Raw genomic sequence first — 21,111 nt, 5'->3', positions numbered from 1 at the left:
CTAAAACCAAAACTAAGTCTAAGACCCTAATATTTGGTTCTTGGAATTCAATCCGTCAAATCAAAACCGTACGATCAGATGCCCCTGAAAACAGTCAACAGATACACTAGGGACCCAGTTTAAGCACAAGGATAGTTCCGTCTTTTCAACAAATTGGGTATTTTCGTAAGTTTCCAACAAATGAGGGTCAATTAGATTTCGCCGATCAGATCGGCGAGGAAAACATTGGTGAAAACGGGGCCATTGGCTAACACTGCCTGGAAAGACGGTGACTACGGCCACGTCATCATCCAATCCATTATCTCCACGTCACCGCCGCACACAAATCCCCAAAGGAGAAAACCCATCCAACGGCCCAGTCCCCCTTCTCCTACATCCAACGGTCCTGATTCCAAGTTCTAGATCCTTCCATTTCCCCCGCTTTAACAGAACAGAAGGCTAACCAATAAAACAAAACCCAAAAAAGCAAAAGGAACTAGCAAGGAAGAGAGAGAGTGATAGAGTTAACTAGGGTTAGTTAATCAACCCAGGGAAGGAGCAAGGTAAGGCAAGAAACTGAGTTAAAGAACGTTTCTTCGAGGAAGGAGAGACAGAGCTGAAAGGAAAAAACAGGAAAGGAAGAAAGAGAAAGAGAAAGGGAGATAGAGAGAAGGGAGTTTCCTGTGTTTAGACTACTGAGTCAACCCGGACGATTCCTTGCCGCCTTTTACATTTCCCCCCGATTCCTTCTCTTCAATCTCAACTGGTCTTATTCCGATTCTTAAATCAACTCGGAAAATTTATTTGTTTTCTTTTGGTTTTTAATCGGCAAGCCGGGTAATCGAGATTTCTTTGTACCGTTCCTTCAGATCTCGAAATCTGGTAAGTTAATTATCTTAAATTTGTAGGTTTAAAACTGGGTTTTGGTTTGTCTTGTTTTGGTTTTTCCTAGGTTCAGTGTCGGGGTTTTAAGTAAGATGGGACGTTGAAGATTCAATGTCTAGAGAGTGCCTCTTAGTATGTATTTGTTGAATTAATTGAAAATATTAAATTTGATTTGGGCGTTTTTTTAATTTGACAGTTCTTTTTTCTTTAATATCTTTTTAAGTAAATGATAGCAAAAATTTACTCTGGAAGTTTCTTGGGTCAGTTGCTATATGAATGCTTTTAAGCTAATATTCATATTAGCAGCTTAGTTGTCTGTTAGTTGATTCCTTGAATATTGAAGAATTGCATTAATTTTACTCTGTATTTCTGGGTGTGGGATTCTGTTTGTTTTGGATTCATGAATGCATTCATTTTGGTAACTGCTACTTAGCTAGCTTTACACTTGTTTGTTTAAGCTCAACCATTGAGGGTATACATGGGTATATATAATAATAGTTATTCTTTTATGTGCTAAATCAAAATCTGGGTCTTAAATCAAATATTGTTTCTTTTTTACAGGTTTTTGGGGTTTCGTATTGTTTATGGCTACTAAAGATGGTTCATGCGATGTAGTGTAGGGATAGATCTTCATTTTGGTTCTGCCGATTTTGTAGATTGGGTTCTTTTTTTTTTTTCCTTCCTTTCCAGTTTTTGGGCTGGGGTTTTGGTTTGGTTTTTATTGATTGATGATTGTTGGTGAATTGAAGTTTTTTCTTGTTCAATTGCGATTGGCTTTGGAGTTTGGCGTCCTCTTGTGGGGGGAAGAAGCTCTCTTCCATTGTCGCCTCTGCCTCCGGCCCGGAAAGCCGTGATTGGTTTTTCTCGACTTTTCATGTCTCGTAAGTTGGACAGTCCTGTTCAAACTCAGATGGCAGTGGCAGTGTTTAAAAGTCCTCTTAGAGGGGAATATCCTAGGAACAATAGAATGGAAGGGAGACAACCTGCTGGGAGGAGACGGGTCTTTGTGCAAACAGAGACTGGTTGTGTCTTGGGCATGGAGCTGGATCGCAGTGACAATGCTCATACGGTTAAAAGGAGGTTGCAGGTTGCGCTTAATTTCCCCACAGAGCAAAGCTCACTGACTTTTGGGGATGTGGAGTTGAAAAATGACCTAAGTGCCATTCGGAATGATTCCCCACTTCTCCTAACACGGAACTATCTTCACAGAAGCTCCTCTACTCCTTGTCTTTCGCCTACTGGAAGGGATCTTCAGCAGAGAGATGGAAGTGGTCCTATTGAGATACTGGGACATTCTGATAGCTTTGATGTATTAAAAGTTGTGGTTAAGGACATTGTTAAGGCAATTAAGATGGGTGTTGATCCACTTCCCGTTCATAGTGGTCTGGGAGGTGCCTACTATTTTAGGAATCCTAGAGGTGAGAGTGTTGCAATTGTGAAGCCAACAGATGAAGAACCTTTTGCACCAAACAATCCAAAAGGCTTTGTTGGGAAAGCCCTTGGACAACCGGGTTTGAAACGTTCAGTTCGAGTAGGGGAGACAGGTTTCAGAGAAGTTGTGGCTTACCTTCTGGACTATGGTCATTTTGCCAATGTGCCACCAACGGCACTGGTGAAGATTACTCACTCGGTCTTCAATGTCAATGGTGGTGTCAATGGACATAACCCTTACAAGAAGAATCTTGTTAGCAAGATTGCATCTTTCCAACAGTTTATACAGCATGATTTTGATGCTAGTGATCATGGAACCTCAAGCTTCCCTGTTTCTGCTGTACACCGCATAGGGATACTTGATATACGGATATTTAACACAGACAGGCATGCAGGAAACCTTTTAGTCCGGAAGCTGGATGGTATTGGGAGGTTTGGTCAAGTGGAACTTATTCCTATTGACCATGGCCTTTGCTTGCCAGAAACTTTGGAGGATCCATACTTTGAGTGGATTCATTGGCCTCAGGCTTCAATTCCTTTCTCCGAGGATGAGCTTGAGTACATAGAAAATCTTGATCCTATTAAGGATTGCGAGATGCTGCGAAGGGAACTCCCAATGATAAGGGAGGCTTGTCTCCGTGTTCTGGTCCTCTGCACGATTTTCCTTAAGGAAGCTGCAGCTTTTGGTCTCTGTCTTGCTGAAATTGGTGAGATGATGAGTAGGGAGTTTCGGGCTGGAGAGGAGGAACCTAGTGAGCTAGAGGTTGTTTGTCTGGAGGCAAGGAGGTTGGTAGCAGAGAGGGAGCTGTCATCTCCTAAGTCTGAGATGGGAGATGCAGAGTTCCAGTTTGATATTGACTGTGAGGAACCAGAATCAGACTTCGCCCCAAAAATGGCTAATGAGGATTTTATGACCAGAGCTCCATTCCAATTGGGAAATGGATTTATGAATAATCGTTTTCCACTTTCAAAGCTGGAGGAATGCTTTGAGGAAGATGAGGACAGTGAAGGAGAAGTAGAGCAGGAGAATTTTTCTGCTTTCAAAGCTCTTCAAAGGATCCCGACCATCTCGAAGCTGTCAATGTCACTTAAAGATACCAGCTTAGGTGACAAGAGCCAGAAGTATTCAAAATTTTCTGGAACAAAACAAGAAAATGGCTATCTTACAAGCTCATCGGGGCATAGAAGTGCAAATGAGCAGCTTCCTGCAAGTGTGAGCTTTGTGAAGCTGGCTGACATGAATGAGGAGGAATGGGCCTACTTCTTGGAGAAGTTCCAGGAGTTGCTCTACGCAGCATTTGAGAAACGTAAATCCGTCACCTTAGGTCAGAAGCAGAGACAGAGGCTTGGTACTTCGTGCCAGTTTTGAGATTGAGGTGCCAGTAATATCGATACCAGGGAGTTGACTGAAGACGAAATAAGACTTAGTAGGTTTGTTGGGACTTGGGATGAAGGATTGTTAGGATAGATTCAGTATATGGGTTTTCCCCGGGAACGTTGTAGGAGGAATCGCTGTAAATATTCTTGGCGTCAGCTAAGTGGAGAAGTGAGTAGAATTGGTTGTATTTCTTCTTTAAGCTTTTATCTTTGATTTTGTTTGTTTTTTTTTCTTCTTCTTTTCTTTCACCTCCGAATGGACTCTGTTTGATAAATAATTTGTAGATTGGGGTCTTAAAAAAAGAGAGAAATATTTATGTAAATAGGGACATTTCGATCTCTGTGTTCTTGAAAGCTAGCCTTCCAGTTCTTTTTGAGCATCTGCCATGGGTTCATTTGTGGTGATTACTTCATGTTGGATATTGAATAAAAAAAGGGTTCATATGTCCCAAAGAAGGCATATGCCCATGTTGCTCTCTGTATCCCACTTTCGAAACCAATGCCACGATGTACCTAAATCAGATTTTTCTTTGCTGATGATAAATTCGTGACGTCTTCTCTTTGTTCCCAAAACACCTTGGCTGGCATCCACAGATTTATTATTTTGTCCCCGCCGTCTGATGGTATCATCTTTAGTACTATTACTATTGGCTACTGCTAACATTTTTTTTGGTTTTCTTTTGACCATTTTGTATTGGAAAGGACAAGTTTTGCTACCTCAGGGCAACCTATGAAAGTTTTTCCAAATCAATTACCCGTCTTCTTCGATCATTGGATTCAGTTTTATATGCATATATCTCATGTTTAAAGGGTTAAGTTGGAATTTACTTTTTTAAAAAATTATGTTCATAAATTAATATTAAAAAATTTAAATGTAGAATTGGAACCCAAAAGCTGAAAGCTTCAGATTGAGACAAAGGAGAGATGGGTTTCAAATCAACAATCGAGTCGATGGGGGGGAGAATAGGATTACATATGGAAATATTGTCGATGCTGACATTGAAAGCAAAGAAAGATTATTAGTAACCAACAAAGGAACATCACATGTTGGGGTCCCATTTAGCAATTGGAATGGAACGGAATGCACGATCAGGAATTGAAGATGATGATGCCCTTTCAACGCCTTGGGCGGGGTCTATCCTCTCTAGTTGCCAATTGCCATGCCCTATGCCTTTCTTTCTTTTCTTTGTCCACACCTGACAACAACTTGGAGCTTTTCCTGTGGATCCCTGTTTTGGGAGTTTTGCTACACTTGGGACATGGCTTTTCTTTCACTTTTGGTCATGTCCCAAGGATATTGAGAGATGAAAAGTATATCTATATTTAAAGAGATAAATCATTTTCGATTTTTTATTGATCCATAACTTATAGAACTTATACATAGTTGTGCATCTAATATAAACTCATATCAAATGTATTTATAGTTAATGAATTAATCTCATTAATGCATGAAGGAATAGGATCAACTGCTCAATTAAATATTTCCAATAAATTCTTACTAAAGAATAGGGATATTAATTATCAGCTAAATCTAACTGGAATGTATAGCAGAATTACATTATACCGGGCTTTCCATGGCTGGGATTCTGCTATACTAGTGTTATAATTAGTCTACTAAGGTTTAGAGCTTTTTGTTAAGAAATAAGCGGTGGAAGTACACAAAATCATCATTGCCTGTTGGAATGTGTAGCAGCCAGCCAAGATGAACATTTCTTGCCATGTGTTAGCATTCTGCTCACCAAGTTGCTTGCAGATGGGTGGCTGTTGTTGGGATCCTTGTGGGTTTTATAGGTCAACATCACCCAGGTCACAATCACGTGCACAAACCGAACTTTATCTGATTCAGGATAAACATCAGGGTTTAGACAAGTTCTTGGTAGTTGCTAGCAGACTAGGCCTCTCCACCTAAGATTTTAATCATGGAAGCTGCTTATTTTGACCAGAAGTTATTTATAACATGAGACTGAAGGGTTAAGAAATTAATTAATAACTTAAAAACTGTTGTCTGACAGTTTAGACGTGGCACCCTGATCTCTTACCTGGTTCTTCTTGGTCATCTCTTGCTGCCATTTGTCTTTGCAGAGTGAGGGTCCAGCTTGGTATTCTTTACATTGATTGTAGTTCAAGATAAAATGATAAATCATCAAAGAGAAGCAGAGGTAGGCAAAAAGTGGAGGCCTGGAGGGGAGTGGGGCCTTATCTTGTTTGTCCCCTAATATCCTTGAAGCAAAATGATAGTTACATTTGGTGGAGATATCATTATTCAGGACTTTAGAGAACAGTTGAGCATGTGGAGAAAAAGGCTTCAATGATCCTTGTTTGTGCTCTCACTTTTGTGATCTTGCCAACAATACATGTCTTTTGCCTCCGCCAAGAAACAACTGAAACCATTTTTCAAGGTCAGCAGGTGTGCCCACACATGGAGAGCAAAAGCTGGAACAAATTTCTGATATATCTGAGTTTTCCAGTGAAAATACCCTCATGCGGCAAATAGTTCAGGCCTGTCAGGTTATGGGAAGTAGTGGACAATACATCGTTCAATTTCAAAAACCAAGAGCGGAAATCATGGAAGGATATTTGTCATACGTGGATTAGGTGAAGTATTTCATTCATCAAGATAAGGATGAATTCAACACACTATGTGAGCACAGATGGCTCTTAAAAGACACGGTTGATAGATATCAAGTTTGGAGAAAAGTGCTGTAATCATAGTTTTCATAAAGAGATTGGGAGATGATAGTGTCAAGAAATGGACGTTATAACAAATTAGTGTTATCATGGGATCTGTGTCTAGTTCAAGAGGGGTTTTGAGAGCAACGTTATATCAGCAACGGGACATCGTGTCTGACGAGTTTGAGGCTGCAGCAGCATTTGTTGGTGAGGTGCATGATTGAGATCAGCATGTTCCTTTAAGTTCTTACATGGCAGTACGTACGTCAGTTGATAATCCTTTGTTGCTGTAATCTATGCAACAGTTGGGCCGGTTTTCCATGAGTCATATTTCTCTAGGAATAAGATCATTTGATTGTAAAGAGTTTCTCCATTACCAAACTTATTAATCCATGATTGACCCATTAATGTTAGCAATGTGATATATCCAATCCAACATCCAGCTTTGCGAACCATGGCCTAATCCAAATGTTCTTGTGGCCAGCTGCATTTGGCACAGGATGACTAGCCCATATGCTGCATTCCTCGTTCATCAAGGTTGCTGATGGCCAATTATATAGAAAGTACTAAACCCTCTAGACTTTGAGCTCAAGGTTTATGAATTCTTCAACTCAAAATGATATGATGACATCAATGTCAACACAGATGTTTTCTTTTCCCAGCTGAGAATGAAAATAACTGATAGCTGCAAGGTAGCAGGGAAATCCATGAAGTCTACAGGCCTTCTCTAAATAGTATTGGGCCTTTCAGTTGTTTTCCTGAAGAGTGTAATCCTGAAACCAGTTGGACTATCTCTACGTGAAGGTGGGTTGTTGACTTGCGTTCTTCCCACTCTTTGACTGACGGAGACACGGGTACTGATAAACATTTGTTTATTAGTACTATAAAGTGTTCAAATCAATAAAATAAAAGTAAATTCTGGTGTTTGATCCTAATGATTGGCTCCCCATATGAACATCTTCCCATTTACCTAACCCTTGTAACTACCGATGAAACAGTTGACAGCCTTCGATAGCTTGCTAATATGGACAGGAACAGGATTAGCAAGTAAACCTTCTGCAATTATTCTATTGTTGTCGTTAGGACATCAACTCCATAATCATCATCATCCAAAGCACACTCATAAATCTAATATGCTTGACAACACCATATTTTGTTTTCATTTGGTGGGGAGAAGAAAAAACTGCATATTGCTGCCATAAAGTAAACAGACTGAAGAATGAAGGATGGTATTTTCAATCTACATTCTGCCAACCCAAGAAATAGATCTCAAATTCACATATATCTACTGGATAAACAACCCGAGGCTACTGTTTCACTTCATATGCAAAAAAGTTTCATAGCCATCTTCATAGATGCTCCTTATGACTATACACATCAAGAGCTTAGGTTTTGTTCAATACAAAAAAGGAGGGAAAAGGGAGTTTAGGAGTTAGTATAGAGATGTTAAATGTGCCTCCAAGGTCTTTCAGCAAGGCCTACACATTCACTGTATCTGAAACAATCAACCAGATGATCAATTGTCAATCCTGCTGCTTGCATGAATGAGCACACAATCACAGGGCCAACAAACCGAAATCCACGCTTCAGTAAATCCCTGCTAATGGCTTCTGCTTTTGGAGTTCTGAGGGGAACATTTCTAGGGTATTTGTATCTGTTGATGGTTGGTTTGTAATTCACGTAACCCCACATGAAGCTGCTGAATGATCCATATTCCCTCACAATCTGTATTTGGATAAACAAGTCCGTTGAGCAATCAAATGTATGTAAATGTAAAGAACACCCCAAAAAAGTAATCAGACATTTTAAAACTTGCCTTCAGTATGCATTTAGCATTGTCTACTATGCACCTCACTCTGCTCTCTGCCAACATGATGGCTTTGTCTGATGATATCTCATTGATTTCTTTGTCCCCCATTTTAGCAACAATCTCAGGATCAAAGCCAGAGAAGGCTTCTCTGTATTATCAACCAAAACTGCAAGCTTCAGCTCAATGTTCATCAAACTTTTTAGATAATCCATGCACTTGCAAATTGAAGACTGTACCTGTATAGTTCCTTTCTTTTCAAAATCTCTGTCCAATTGTAGTCCATCAGCATACCAGACAATGCAAGCAGCTCGAACAATTGGCTGTTTTGATTACTTATAACTTGAGGATGTCAATAAATTCGATAAGTACTTATGTTAATGAATTCGAACAACTTACTTGTCATCATAAACAGGAACCCCCCACTGCTCGTCATGAAATGATACGTATACTTTATCTGTATCAAAACTTTTCATTAGTTTCTTAGCCATCAAGTCATCAACAGCCTCTTCCCATGTTCTTTTCTTTGTTTTACTTTATTTTTTTTTGGCCGGTTCTTTATATGCATATCATAATAATTCATGGCTATTTCTTAAGATGGGATGTTTCAGGAATCAAGAGTTACCGTAACAATGACCAAGTCAAAGAATAAGTACTGTGACGATATCCATACATACACATAGAATATAGACTAATAAACATCTTGGCCTTTTGAATTTATACGTAACTCTCAACTGCTAGATAATGATAGGTAATTAAGGGAAGTTTCTTGTTGATTATAGTTGCCTGACTATTGCGGTTGTTCTATCTTATCAGGTTAATGTGCATGTAGATGCACAATTTCACAGCTTAACCACCGGAGGCAATGTCAAAGATTTAGCTCTAAAGCAACCACTCAAAACACTGTACTTGTACAATGTAAAGGGTGATACTGATACCTGATTATCTCATTTGAATTTAAAATTTTATGTGTGTTTTCCAATTTATTAGTAGAGATGTTTGCAAAGAGAAATGACAGAATTTGAAGCTGGTATGATGTCATTTTGATATCTTTGTGAAGATGAACAACTGCTATAAGAATCAGTACAGGTATGTAGATAAGGTATATTAGTTGCTGTGGTGAAGATGGTGACAAGAAAGAGCCAAAAACTTGTACCAAAAGAAGAAAGAGGCAAACAACAAGTATCCAACCCATTAATTCTGAAATGCTGGTTGGTTTGTTGTTTAAATGGGGTTGAAGAAATTTTGATTGCATTTGGATCTTGGACCTGCTAAAAATTAATTCAGGAAGACAAAAAGATCCAAGACTTGCTATAAACCAAGTGGTTGAGATGCTTCTTCACAATGAATATTAATGACCATTATTAACAGTCAGACTTTGGTATGAAATCTGACGATGATTCCATCGGAGAGAATCTTAAAATAATTGAAACCAATACAATGCTACCTTCTTTTTTGTTTACATTTATTTGATGTTTCCATTTCACAGTTGTATAACATTTCTTTCTTTTATCTCATAGTATTCAGTAGTTCCTCCTATTTTTGCAATTACCCATGTCCTTGATGGAGCTGCACTAGCTAAATATCAGATAAACAGGTGATCATATGCTATTTGCTATTTCTGGATGTGTCTAATCGAATCTCGGGGCTTGGAAAATTTTCTCTACATTTGACCTCAAGGCCACCTAATTAACTGTTAAGCTGCAGTCTGCAGAAATTTATTGGACTTTACAGTTTAGTGTTTCCTTCAATATGCTGAATCCAATTATTCACTGCCTGATTAAGATTCTATGAAAGCATTTAGAAGGTGTTCCTATACAGGTTTTCTGTGCTGTGCTTAAACAATTCATATATCATGTGCAAAATGAGAAGAAAGTAAAAGCATTTCTAAAACACACTTACCACTATTCTTTGTAACCCAGTTGCACCTCCTGAGTTCTCCACTACCAGGATCCTGACTTGGTTGTTGCTGCTGCTGATGATGATGATGCTGGACACTTTTAACAACCGGGACGACGAATTCTCTTCTTTCATGATGGGGAGCAATCAAGCTGAGTGCTAATGAAATCTTCTGCTCCAGAGGGGTGCTAGAATGATCTGTAAGAGAGGAGTCATTCGAGTTCTGTGACAAAGACAATGATAAGGATGATAGTGATAATGATGAAGTGCTCCTTTGAAGTCCAATTGGGTAGATTTTCTTCAAGTGTTTGGACAGCACACTTTGTGCTGGCTTCTCTTTTTCTTTAGGACTTCTGTTCTTCTCCAGAATATGTCTCCTGACATTAGCTTTAGACATGCTTGAGAAAATCATGGAGTTCTTGCCTTTTGTCTTCGATATGGGTAGATGTAAAGGTGAGCTTTTTGAGTTTGATAAAAGTTTAGGGTTTTATATATATTGTGGGAGGGAATGCAAAAGCTACCATACCTAAGTTGGTGAAATGTGTATTTCATTATGAATTACCATCTTTTCTTTTTCCTCCTTATTTTGTAAGCAAAACCAATAACAGTAGGTTGAAATTTGGATATATATTCTATATATGTTATCTCATCAAAATGAATGATGTTTATGAATATTATTCTATATGTTATTGAATTAGATCTCTAAGCTAAACTGATCATTGGCTTAATCCAAATTACAGGCATAATTTATATCAGATAGAAGTCAGCACCTGCTTTAAATGTCTGCATATATCATACATGTGTCTGGTGGCTTAATCCATATCTGAAAGTAGGGGACCGATATTTAGTGATTTGGATCTATCATTAATTTGTTAGATTACCAGCCTAATATGAAGATGATGACAAATGCTGCTGAAAATTTTATATGTTTATATTATTCCTACGCTAATATACTAATCATCATTTCCAGTTGGCCAGTCTGATATGAAGGGGAATATATAATCCTTAAACAGGTTCATACTTCAAATATTCATATAGCTTTGCAGTCTCTCCTTTAGAAATTGAGAAGGCAAAAAGAAAAACTAGTGAAGGTGAAAACTGCATATAATAGTTAAGTTTATTGTAAAGGGTCAATTTTAGGTGCAATGGTTATGGCATGCCTCAATATATTCTAATGATTTAATAGCCTTTTAGTTGCAGTGTTTTTCTCAATGCAAGAGGAATGGGTCCAAACTCAAATTATTCTTAACTTGCACTCCTGAGTCCTAAAAGGTTTGAGGCAAACCTCTGGCCTGCATAGACAAAGAAATCTCATCCATCATTCTTTGACACAGTCTTTCTCCTTACTCTCTACCCACAAAAATTCTGTATCCCTCGAGGTTTTAAATACACCCTTTGACTATTCGAACACATTGAGAGATTTGAACCCCATTCTTTGAGCAGAGGATGCATACATGTATTATTGAACCAAATGCTGAACTAAGTATCATGAATGCTCAATGTGTACCTAGGACAGTCATGTGCTGTTGCTACTTAGCATTGAATTTGGGGTACAAACAGAAAGTTACACGAGTTGAATTCTGATCAGTTCATGGCCCCTCTCCACATGGATTAGCTAATCTTCCCATTATCAATCTCTGTCTTTGCAGTCAGGCAAATTTAAAGAGCAAAGGGACCAAACCAAGACAAGAAAAGGAGTAAAACATAAACAAGACAGAATGTTGTCAGCTGCTCTACCATTCATCTTTGCAAAGACTTTTGGAAGAATTTACAAATTAAAGCAAGATGAAAAGGTGCTTTTAATTTGCTTGTCAGGAAATTCAAAACCCATTCATGTTTGCTTTGGTTTGCAGAATAAAAAATTTTAATGAAAAATTCTATAATTGGAAATTGAGTGTTAAACCAAACTTAGGGTATTTTGCCATTGCATGAGGCAGCCTCTTGTTCATAAAATATAAGATAGTTGATGGAATTATGGTAGTGGGTTGTAAGATTTGTGTTTTCTATCTTGTATTTGGGGTCCAAAAATCTTTTCTACTTTAGGCATCACCTCTTATTCTGTTTCTACTTGCTTCCCTCCAACTAACAAATACATTATCATGATGCTTGGCTTGGCCATTAAATCATTTTTTCCCCAAATTGAATCTTTAAATTTTTAAATGACAACTTGTTAGGTCATATTATTTTTGGTATAATTAATATTTCAATAAATCAACAATTAAATATAACAAGTTTTTTATATATGTATTTAAAATTTTAAATCAATTTTATATTAATATTCAAATCAATTGAAAATATTATGTTTTTAATAAAAAATGGATTGTTATGATTGATGTCAAAAGAATAATTATATCTTAAAATTTTACGTGTATGATTAAAAATGTGCAAATGGTTGATCCAATTGATTCGATGTTAAAAATTCAAAAACCAAAAAAATCAAAATTGTTGAATGAAAAATCAAACCGAACCAATATTGTGAGGAATTATCAAATCAAATGAAGATTGAACTACTTTATCCACTTGAGCAATTATATCAAAATTGAAAAATAATTATATATATATATATACACACATGCCCCCACACATATATAAATAGAAAGAAAAAGAATTTTTTAAGAGGAATAAGAAAAAGTATTAAAAATAATATATATAATATTTTATTAATATATTATTTGTTCGATTTTTTATTGATTTAGTTAAAAATTGATCAAATATTAAAAATTGAAATTACCATACATAAATAAAATAAAATCTAATAATTATATTAAATTGTAAGATAATAAAGCGAAAATGTATGAAAGTTATTTTTAAAAAGAAAGGTTTGTGGAAACTAAAAAATGGTTAAAAATCAAAAGTGCCCATTTACCTGTCAGAATCTGCAGTTTCAACCAAAGTGACGCCGTTTCTATTTATGAACGAACTTCCACGGGAGAAATGAGTCATCTTCCCCGTTTGCCTATCCGTCTATAAGCTAAACCCTCTCTTTCTCTCGGAGGTCTTTGAAATTGCCGGGAAACTAACTAACGGCTCTCTTAAACCCTAAAACCCTGTACTCTCAATTTGGAACCCTCTCTCCCACTTTCTCTCAGAGCAAACCCCTACTGAATAGTTATCACCATTTCTAAAAGGTGACACCCTAAAACCCTAAACCCTGATTTTCCATGCTCAATAAATGGAAACCCTTCAGTTTCCTGGCAAAACCTCACAGTCTCTCCCCCCTTTCTTCCATAATCTTCTTCAGACCTTCAGTCTCCGTTGCCAATCTCGTAGAAGAGGAACCCTATATTTTCCAGCCCCCTAAAGACCCTGTTTTTGAGATCCTTTCTGGGTTGAAAAAATTGGGTTTTAGGAGGTTTTTAGCTGGGGATTATTTTAGGAACATGGTTTTGAGTTTGAATCAGTTACAGGTTGATAAAATTATAAATTGTCTGAGAGTTGAAAGCCCTGATTTTGCAGTGGTTTTCTTTGATTTTATGAGGAATGAGTATAGGTTCCGGCATTCAAGGTTCTCACTGTTCGTTGTGGCCCATGTTTTGGCGGGACAGAGGCGGCTCAAGGAGTTGCGGTTTTTTTTGGTGCAAATGTTAAAAGAGGAAGGTATTGTTTTTGGGGTATTGATTTTTTTAAACTCTATGGTGCGTTTCACTAGAAATTTTTTTTCATTTTTTTTGTTATTTTGGTTTCTATTCATAGAAAAATCATTGTACATTTCCTAGCATTTTTAATTAGTGATATGTACTGTTAGTTGTTGCAAATGGCATTTATGTCAAACTAGCCTTGCTTTACATCTGGGTGTAGTAATCGTGATCCCAGATGATTACCCAAATGATTTTTAGCTAAAAAGTTTTTCCTTTTTTTTTGGCCAAAGATTTGAAATGCTGCTCATTTTTTTGTTTATAGATTTTGTGTGATTTCTGATAGGCTCTGGTTCTGCTCCTTCACTTTGTGAGCTCCTTTTGAATGGCTTTAGGGACTGGGACAAGAACAGTTTGGTATGGGATATGTTGGCTTTTGCTTATTCAAGATCTGAGATGGTTCATGATGCTCTCTATGTTATTGCAAAGATGAAGGACCTGAAGTTGCATGCTTCAATACTGACCTATAATAGTCTTTTATACAACTTGAGGCATACTGATATGATGTGGGATGTGTATAATGAAATCAAAGCTACTGGAACTACCCAGAGCAAGCAAACTAATTCGATAATCATAGATGGCCTTTGTGGGCAATCCAAGGTACAGGATGCTGTTACATTCCTGCGAGAAATTGAAGCAAAGACGCTTGGGCCTTCTGTTGTTTCGTTCAACACAATAATGTCAAGATATTGCAAATTAGGTTTTGCTGATGTTGCAAAATCATTTTTTTGCATGATGCTTAAGTTTGGACTAGTTCCTGATGCATACAGTTACAATATTCTTATTCATGGACTATGTATAGCTGGTTCCATGGAGGAAGCATTAGAATTCACAAATGACATGGAGAAGCATGGGTTAGAGCCTGATATTGTGACATATAATATTCTCACCAAAGGGTACCATCTACTTGGTCTGATGAATGGGGCTTGGAAGGTTATTCAAAGTATGTTAAATAGAGGGTTGAATCCAGATCTTGTTACATATACGATACTCATATGTGGCCATTGCCAGACTGGGAATGTCGAGGAAGGATTAAAGTTGCGGCAGGAGATGCTTTCACGTGGTTTTCAGTTGAGTGTCTTCTCATACAGTGTATTACTCAGCAGTTTGTGTAAGAGTGGACAGGTTGATGAGGCACTGGTGTTGCTGTATGAGATGGAAGCTAATGGCTTGGAACCGGATCATGTAACATATTCCATCCTTATTCATGGGCTCTGCAAGCAAGGAGAAGTGCAAAGGGCTCTTCATCTATACAAAGAAATGTGCTTAAAGAGAATTTCGCCAAATTCAATTTCAAGTGGGGCCATTCTGTTGAGTCTATGTGAGAAGGGGATGATATTGGAGGCAAGAAGGTATTTTGATTCTTTGATAATGAATAACTGGGTGCAGGATATTGTTCTGTATAATATTATGATTGATGGGTATGTAAGGGATGGTAATGTTGAAGAGGCTGTAGAGTTATATAAACTAATAACTAGAAGAGGGATTACTCCTACTGTTGTCACTTTTAATTCTCTCATTCATGGGTTCTGCAAAAGAAGAAACTTTCCTGAGGCAAGAAGATTCATGGACACTATCAGGCTTCATGGCTCAGAGCCAACTGCTGTGACATACACCACTCTTATGAATGCATATTGTGAAGATGGAAATATGCACTGCATCCTAGAGTTGCTTCAAGAGATGGATGCAAAATGTATTGTTCCAACTCATGTCACTTACACTGTATTTATCAAAGCACTATGTAAACAGCGGAAGTTGCAAGAAGCTGTCCAATTACTTCACAGTATGTGTGATAAGGGTTTAAACCTGGATCAAGTAACATATAATACCATCATCCAGTGTTTCTGCAAAGCTCAAAACATTAAAAAGGCTTTTAAGTTAGTGAATGAGATGTTGCTGAATAATCTTGAGCCCACACCTGTCACATATAATATTCTCATAAATTGTCTCTGTGTATATGGTAACCTTAAGGATGCTGATAAGCTTCTGATTTCTCTTCTAGAACAAAATGTCAATTTGACCAAAGTTGCTTACACCACTATAATCAAAGCACATTGTGTGAAGGGTGATGTGCACCGTGCATTCATGTTCTTCTGCCAAATGGTGGAAAAGGGCTTTGAAATTTCGGTGAGAGATTATAGTGCAGTTATCAATAGATTGTGCAAAAGGTGTTTGATAACTGAGGCACAACATTTTTTCTGTATGATGTTATCTTATGGCATTTCTCCAGATCATGAAATTTGTGAAGTATTGCTCAATGCTTACCATCAGTGTGGTGACCTCATTTCAGTTTATAAAATGCTTGCTTGGATGATCAAATCTGGCTTACTTCCTCAGAGGTTATGAGAAAATGATGATATATAATTTTTAATGCATCCTTTATTCCATCACTGCCTAATTGATGATGCTGAGGTTCATTACTCGAAGGTATAGAACATTACATTATAAATATATGTTTCTCATGGTTTTCACTGCTTCACTGCAGGGTTAAGTTATATAGTCCTAATGGAACAAGCATAATGCTTTCCCTCCCTCTGAATTGTAATAAGGAACAAACAATATTGTGGAAATGACAACAGTTAGGCTAATAAAAGCCTAGTTACATAATACTTAAAGTGTTCTTTAAGGCATGGGAAGGCTTTTACTATTTTCCCTTTCCTTTCCCCAATTTTATATGTGTCTTGTGTCATTTATTTGTAATCTTAGTACTAGAAAGAATATTGCTGTGCAATGAAAATAATTTCTGTTCTTTAATTATCAAATAATACTAAGTGCTTGAAGTATAAAACGATAGGCTGAGGTATACCTTATTAATTGTCTTATCTATTATAAAGATTGGGATGGTGAATGTGGTTTGCATCCTTTATTCATGAATACACTAAGTGCACGATTGGCCAAGGTAAACCCTATTAGTTGTCTTATACTTTATTAACATTGGGATGGTGAATGTGATTTTTGTACTTAATTTTAAGATTCTTGATGTCTTATGACTTCATTTTCTCATGGTTGAGTGCTGCCTCATTTTTTTTCCATAAAATTTTGTATTGGAACTATTTGAACTGCATTGAACTATTTTTTAGTGCCATTTATCTGTCTAGATATATAAACATGTTTATTTTATAGGTTTATGAAATGAGGCATGGAGAGTAATTTGCACAATAGGAAACCTACATCAGTAAAATTGAAGCTCAAGTACCCAAGGGTAATCAGCTTTTGAAGAAGATGCCAACAGTTTGATAGGCTGTGATATTGCACAGAATGTACCCTTCATCTTAATGATTTATATAATGGTAAGTGTGCTTTTCAGCCTGTTTCTACTAGTTATGCACTGCAGTTTATTTATAATCATAGTTTCAGAACGAATAGAAGCCAGTAAGATTATTAAAACAAAATTAAAAGGAAAAAAGAAAAAAGAAAAATCTAAGCCTTTCCATTCTAAACCAAGATTAGAGGTTTTTATTTGAGCATGGAATATGTGATTTAGAGGCTAGAAAAGGTATTGCCTTGTAATTTGTGTCTTGGAGTATAATTGGAAGAGGAGGAAATGGAACGAGACTGTAATAAGGTTACTTCTGCATGTCTGAATGCATGTTTTGATCCACATGAAAGCTTAGAGTGACCCTACAATATGGGATGGATTCGGCTACATATCTCTCATGTAAAGATTACCGGTTCATTTTAGAAACTTGAATATCTAATGGCATACTTGTAGATTTGGAAGTAGAGGTTTTTGAGTATTGACAAGGTTTTGTAAACCAATCTAATTAGGCTACTTCAATTTTCAATTTCCTTCAAATGTAATCTTAGTCCAAAATCTATAGAGCCTCACCCTTTTTCCTTTTTGCTAGCTCATAAAGATTTATTTTTCCTGTTCCACGATAACCACCCCGAGCTGAGGGAAATTTTCAAATAAAAAGATGAACAGGTATGGTATTAAAATATTTAATCAGGGACTATGCTATCAACTAGGATCGCTAAAGTATATGCATGCATATACATATGTGCACATGCAGGCACATATGCATACATGTAATCTCTTGGATAACATAATTGCATCAAGAAACTTGAACAAAGTCCCATTTCTTCTAACCTTCAAAAAGAAAAAAATGCCCCATTTCTTCTAACTTTCAGAAAAAAAAAAAAGCCCCATTTCTTCTGATCCATTTCTCTAGGGAAGAGGGGATGCCATCTTTCATGGCTGTTTGATTTTGCTACAAAATTCCCTTATGCCTAATTTATGCAAGGAGAAGACAAACCAGCTTCAATTTATGCCCGACTAGTGATATATTCTTGATGGTGGTATTGCTATTTGTTCAAGCAGGTGCACCTGTGGACGACTACTCCAGGGATTAGGAATGTTTGGGCAGATCTCAGAATGCTTTAATTGCAAATTCTTATTGGTGAGCTAACATGGTTTTTTTATCATTAATAAAAGCTAACTGTTGACATCTTGAATTGGCAAGATTGGTTGTTATAGCTATGTTCAACTTCATAGGGCTTAATTGCATTTTAGAACACTGGTTTTCATATTTCTTTTCTCAATTGTAGCTGATGTAGGGAGGTCCCCTATATCAGATGATTGCTGTTACTAGGGAGGTCCCCTCTCCATTTTTTTAATTCGAATTCCACTTCTCTTTTTTCCATTCGTGCTTCTTAGCATCTGATTTAACAGCTTGTATCGATCCGTTGGCTAGTTGCTCGTATCAGACACAGCGGACACATTCATCAACATACTGGAAGATTTGTAGTCAACACTTTTATGCATCGACCACCATCATTCCTGAAAAAGTAAGAAGTTTCACCATTTTCCTTCTTGTGCTTAGCACGAACAATGAAAGTCTTTACAATGTTAATGACTGACATCTTCTCTATTGACATGTTATGTAGGGGGGAGAAATTTGTGCATGATGGTTATATCAGGATGCCATTAGCAAGTATATGAAGTGAGGCTCGTGTAAGATTATCTGTCAGCACATGTTTAACACCTATTTTTCATCCTAAGGTGTTGTCTATTGAGAAGACATAACCTATGCCAACACATCTTCTATGAATCAACTGAAATTTATATATGGAATATTTGGAATCTGACAGTAGAATGTCATTAGCACTCGAACATAGGATTTGCTTACATGTATTCATATTTAAAGAGTGGAATTGAATTTTTATTGGGGCTGATAGAGGAAAGCAGGATCTAGCTTTCTCTAAGTTGATCCAATTCTCTTACAAATCTATCCAAATCCTTCATGGAGCTCCCACCATCACTTGTTGCAGCCAAAGCCTTCTGTTTCAGTTCCTTAGCCTTTGCCTTCACTCCACCCTCATTCATCGACTTAGCGATGATCCGACCCAATTCATCTGAGTCAGGAACCGAGTCAGCACCTTCACACACCCTAACACCCACACCCACACCCACATCCTCCACCAGGAGCCTGGCGTTCACAAACTGGTCGGCTTCCATGGGCCAAGCCAGTATCATGACTCCACCCACTATCCCTTCCAGCACCGAGTTCCACCCGCTATGGCTCAGAAACCCACCCACCGCCTTGTGACTCAATATCAACGCTTGTGGGGCCCACCCTTTGATCACCATACTCCGATCGGCCACCCGCTCCTCGAACCCATCGGGTACGACACCATACCCGTCTTCTTGCTGTTTGGTCGTACCCGTTTTCACCACCCAGATAAAACGCGTCCCGCTCTTTTCAAGCCCGTTAGCCAAGGCTTCCATTTGTTCCTTTCTCAACAGCTTTTGACTCCCAAAGCAAACATAAACAACAGACCCATCGGGGCATCCGTCAAGCCAAGCCAACACACGGTCATTCCGGTCAGACTCCGAACCCGAATTGCCCCGCCCCGATACATCCGGGCTTGTCAAACTAAGCGGCCCGACAGTGAAGACACGATCATGACCTACTTGTGTCTTGAAACATCGAACATGCTCAGTTCCCAAAGCATCAAAGTAATTAAAAACGCAACCCCAACTCTTTGTATTTGCAACCAAGCCATCCTTGACGAACTCCCAATCAGGATCTGATCTCTTGTAGAGTTTAAACACGGATGGCAAATGTTCCTGCTTGAAGACCGGGGATCCATGGAGATAGTTGAACTCGACTTCGCTCAAAGGCGTCAAATTTTCAACATTGTTCCAAATATAGTCGAAGACAGAAGCCAAAAACACACCTACTGAGAAGAAAGCGATCCTGGGGATGTTCAAGTGGGTCGCCAGGTGTTGTGTCCAACCAAGGAAGAAATCGGAGAGGATGGCAATTGGAGGGTTGGGGTGAGAGTTGAACCAGTGGATTAAAGGGTCGCGAAGTTTGCCTAAGGCGGCCATGATGGGTAGGTTCCCTGTGTTGCCAAGGTCTTTAACGTGTTCGACTCCGGGTGGGATGAGAGGGTGAGAAGGGAAAGGGAGGACGAGGGGAGTGATGGAGGAAGGATGGGAGGAGAGGAGAGAAGAGAGTAATGGGAGGTTTTTAGGGGTGATTAAGATGGTGATGGTTAGACCACGGAGAGCGAGTTGGTGGATGAGGTCGAGAAGAGCGAGCATGTGGCCATGGGCTGGGTATGGAAACACCAGGATGTGGGGGTGAGGGTGAGAGTGAGAGGCCTTGGGGCTCCTGTCGGTGGACTCCATCGCTCCAGAGACTGCAGCTAGTTCAGCTGAAAAGAGATGAAGAATTGGTGAGTTGACTTGACAAGTGACCCTGGCAAATAATATATGGTGGAGCGTGAAGACATAGCTACCTGAAAGTGGATTCGTGTGTGAAAAAACACTCCTTAGAAATTTGTTAGTACAATTACTTGAGTTTTAGACAAAAATTCTGATTAGGATGGTCAATGATCTGATAGCTAGAAGGGTTAATTCTACATTTTGTTCTGCTAAATCTCCTTAATTCACATACAACTTTACAAATATGTAATATCTCCCTACTAAAGTAACTGGCCCATAACTATTAAAACATGTTAACTTTAGATATTTAGGTATGTTAAAGTGTTCGTACAATTCAATTATTCATGAAAAATAAATGATTAATATTTATCTCCTCATGCTGTTTGTCAGATCATTTCGAGACACCATGGTTGTGGCACCACGACCTAAACTCGATCAGATGGGTCAGTTCATGGGGACCTAAAACTTGCGGGAGTTGGAGAGCTCATGAAAGATGAAATGGCTTGGCTCAGTTGGTTATGGGTACTTGCGAACCATTGGGACTTTCCATGGACTTTGAAAAGCTTTGAGCCCCTTAGAGATGGGTTACAAAATGACTATTTACGACATTTGATTTACTGTTGACAGTGCATACAAGTGTCATACGTTGGTAATGCTTCAAATATAAATTCATATATATAATGATAATGGTTAAGTATACATAAGCTTTGAAGGAGAGGAATGAAACTTATAGTGTTTGCACAGAGCAACAAATT

At 38.1% G+C, this 21,111-nt stretch overlaps 4 protein-coding genes across 5 annotated transcripts; 2 read left to right on the top strand and 2 right to left on the bottom strand.

Moving 5' to 3' along the window:
* LOC18610164 (phosphatidylinositol 4-kinase gamma 5) lies at window positions 460–4,154 on the top strand. The gene is made up of 2 exons (XM_018116022.1): window positions 460–861; window positions 1,426–4,154. The coding sequence occupies exon 2, from the start codon at window positions 1,739–1,741 to the stop codon at window positions 3,662–3,664; it is 1,926 nt and encodes a 641-aa protein (XP_017971511.1). The 5' UTR covers window positions 460–861; window positions 1,426–1,738; the 3' UTR covers window positions 3,665–4,154.
* LOC18610162 (DNA-3-methyladenine glycosylase) lies at window positions 7,556–10,531 on the bottom strand. Its single transcript, XM_007045672.2, has 5 exons — window positions 10,052–10,531; window positions 8,549–8,606; window positions 8,389–8,472; window positions 8,159–8,300; window positions 7,556–8,067 (listed from the first exon to the last, which is right to left on the bottom strand). Exons 1-5 carry the CDS (start codon window positions 10,458–10,460, stop codon window positions 7,789–7,791), a joined length of 972 nt encoding a protein of 323 aa, XP_007045734.1. The 5' UTR covers window positions 10,461–10,531; the 3' UTR covers window positions 7,556–7,788.
* On the top strand, window positions 12,993–21,110 carry LOC18610160 (putative pentatricopeptide repeat-containing protein At1g13630). 2 transcript variants are annotated; one of them, XM_018115961.1, is made up of 7 exons: window positions 12,993–13,645; window positions 13,970–16,110; window positions 16,807–16,973; window positions 18,005–18,083; window positions 18,356–18,471; window positions 18,571–18,626; window positions 20,747–21,110. In XM_018115961.1, exons 1-2 carry the CDS (start codon window positions 13,210–13,212, stop codon window positions 16,027–16,029), a joined length of 2,496 nt encoding a protein of 831 aa, XP_017971450.1. In that variant the 5' UTR covers window positions 12,993–13,209; the 3' UTR covers window positions 16,030–16,110; window positions 16,807–16,973; window positions 18,005–18,083; window positions 18,356–18,471; window positions 18,571–18,626; window positions 20,747–21,110. The 2 variants fall into 2 exon arrangements, with proteins under 2 accessions (XP_017971450.1, XP_017971449.1); XM_018115960.1 differs by lacking the exon at window positions 20,747–21,110 and having other exon boundaries at window positions 18,571–18,846.
* On the bottom strand, window positions 18,731–20,681 carry LOC18610161 (UDP-glycosyltransferase 89A2). The gene has a single exon (XM_007045671.2). It carries the CDS (start codon window positions 20,318–20,320, stop codon window positions 18,875–18,877), a length of 1,446 nt encoding a protein of 481 aa, XP_007045733.2. The 5' UTR covers window positions 20,321–20,681; the 3' UTR covers window positions 18,731–18,874.

This window comes from Theobroma cacao, chromosome 2 (genome assembly GCF_000208745.1).
Source record: "Theobroma cacao cultivar B97-61/B2 chromosome 2, Criollo_cocoa_genome_V2, whole genome shotgun sequence".
Taxonomy (NCBI): domain Eukaryota; kingdom Viridiplantae; phylum Streptophyta; class Magnoliopsida; order Malvales; family Malvaceae; genus Theobroma; species Theobroma cacao.
The sequence above is the reverse complement of the archived record's forward strand: the minus strand, read 5'-3'. Positions and strand labels throughout refer to the sequence as shown.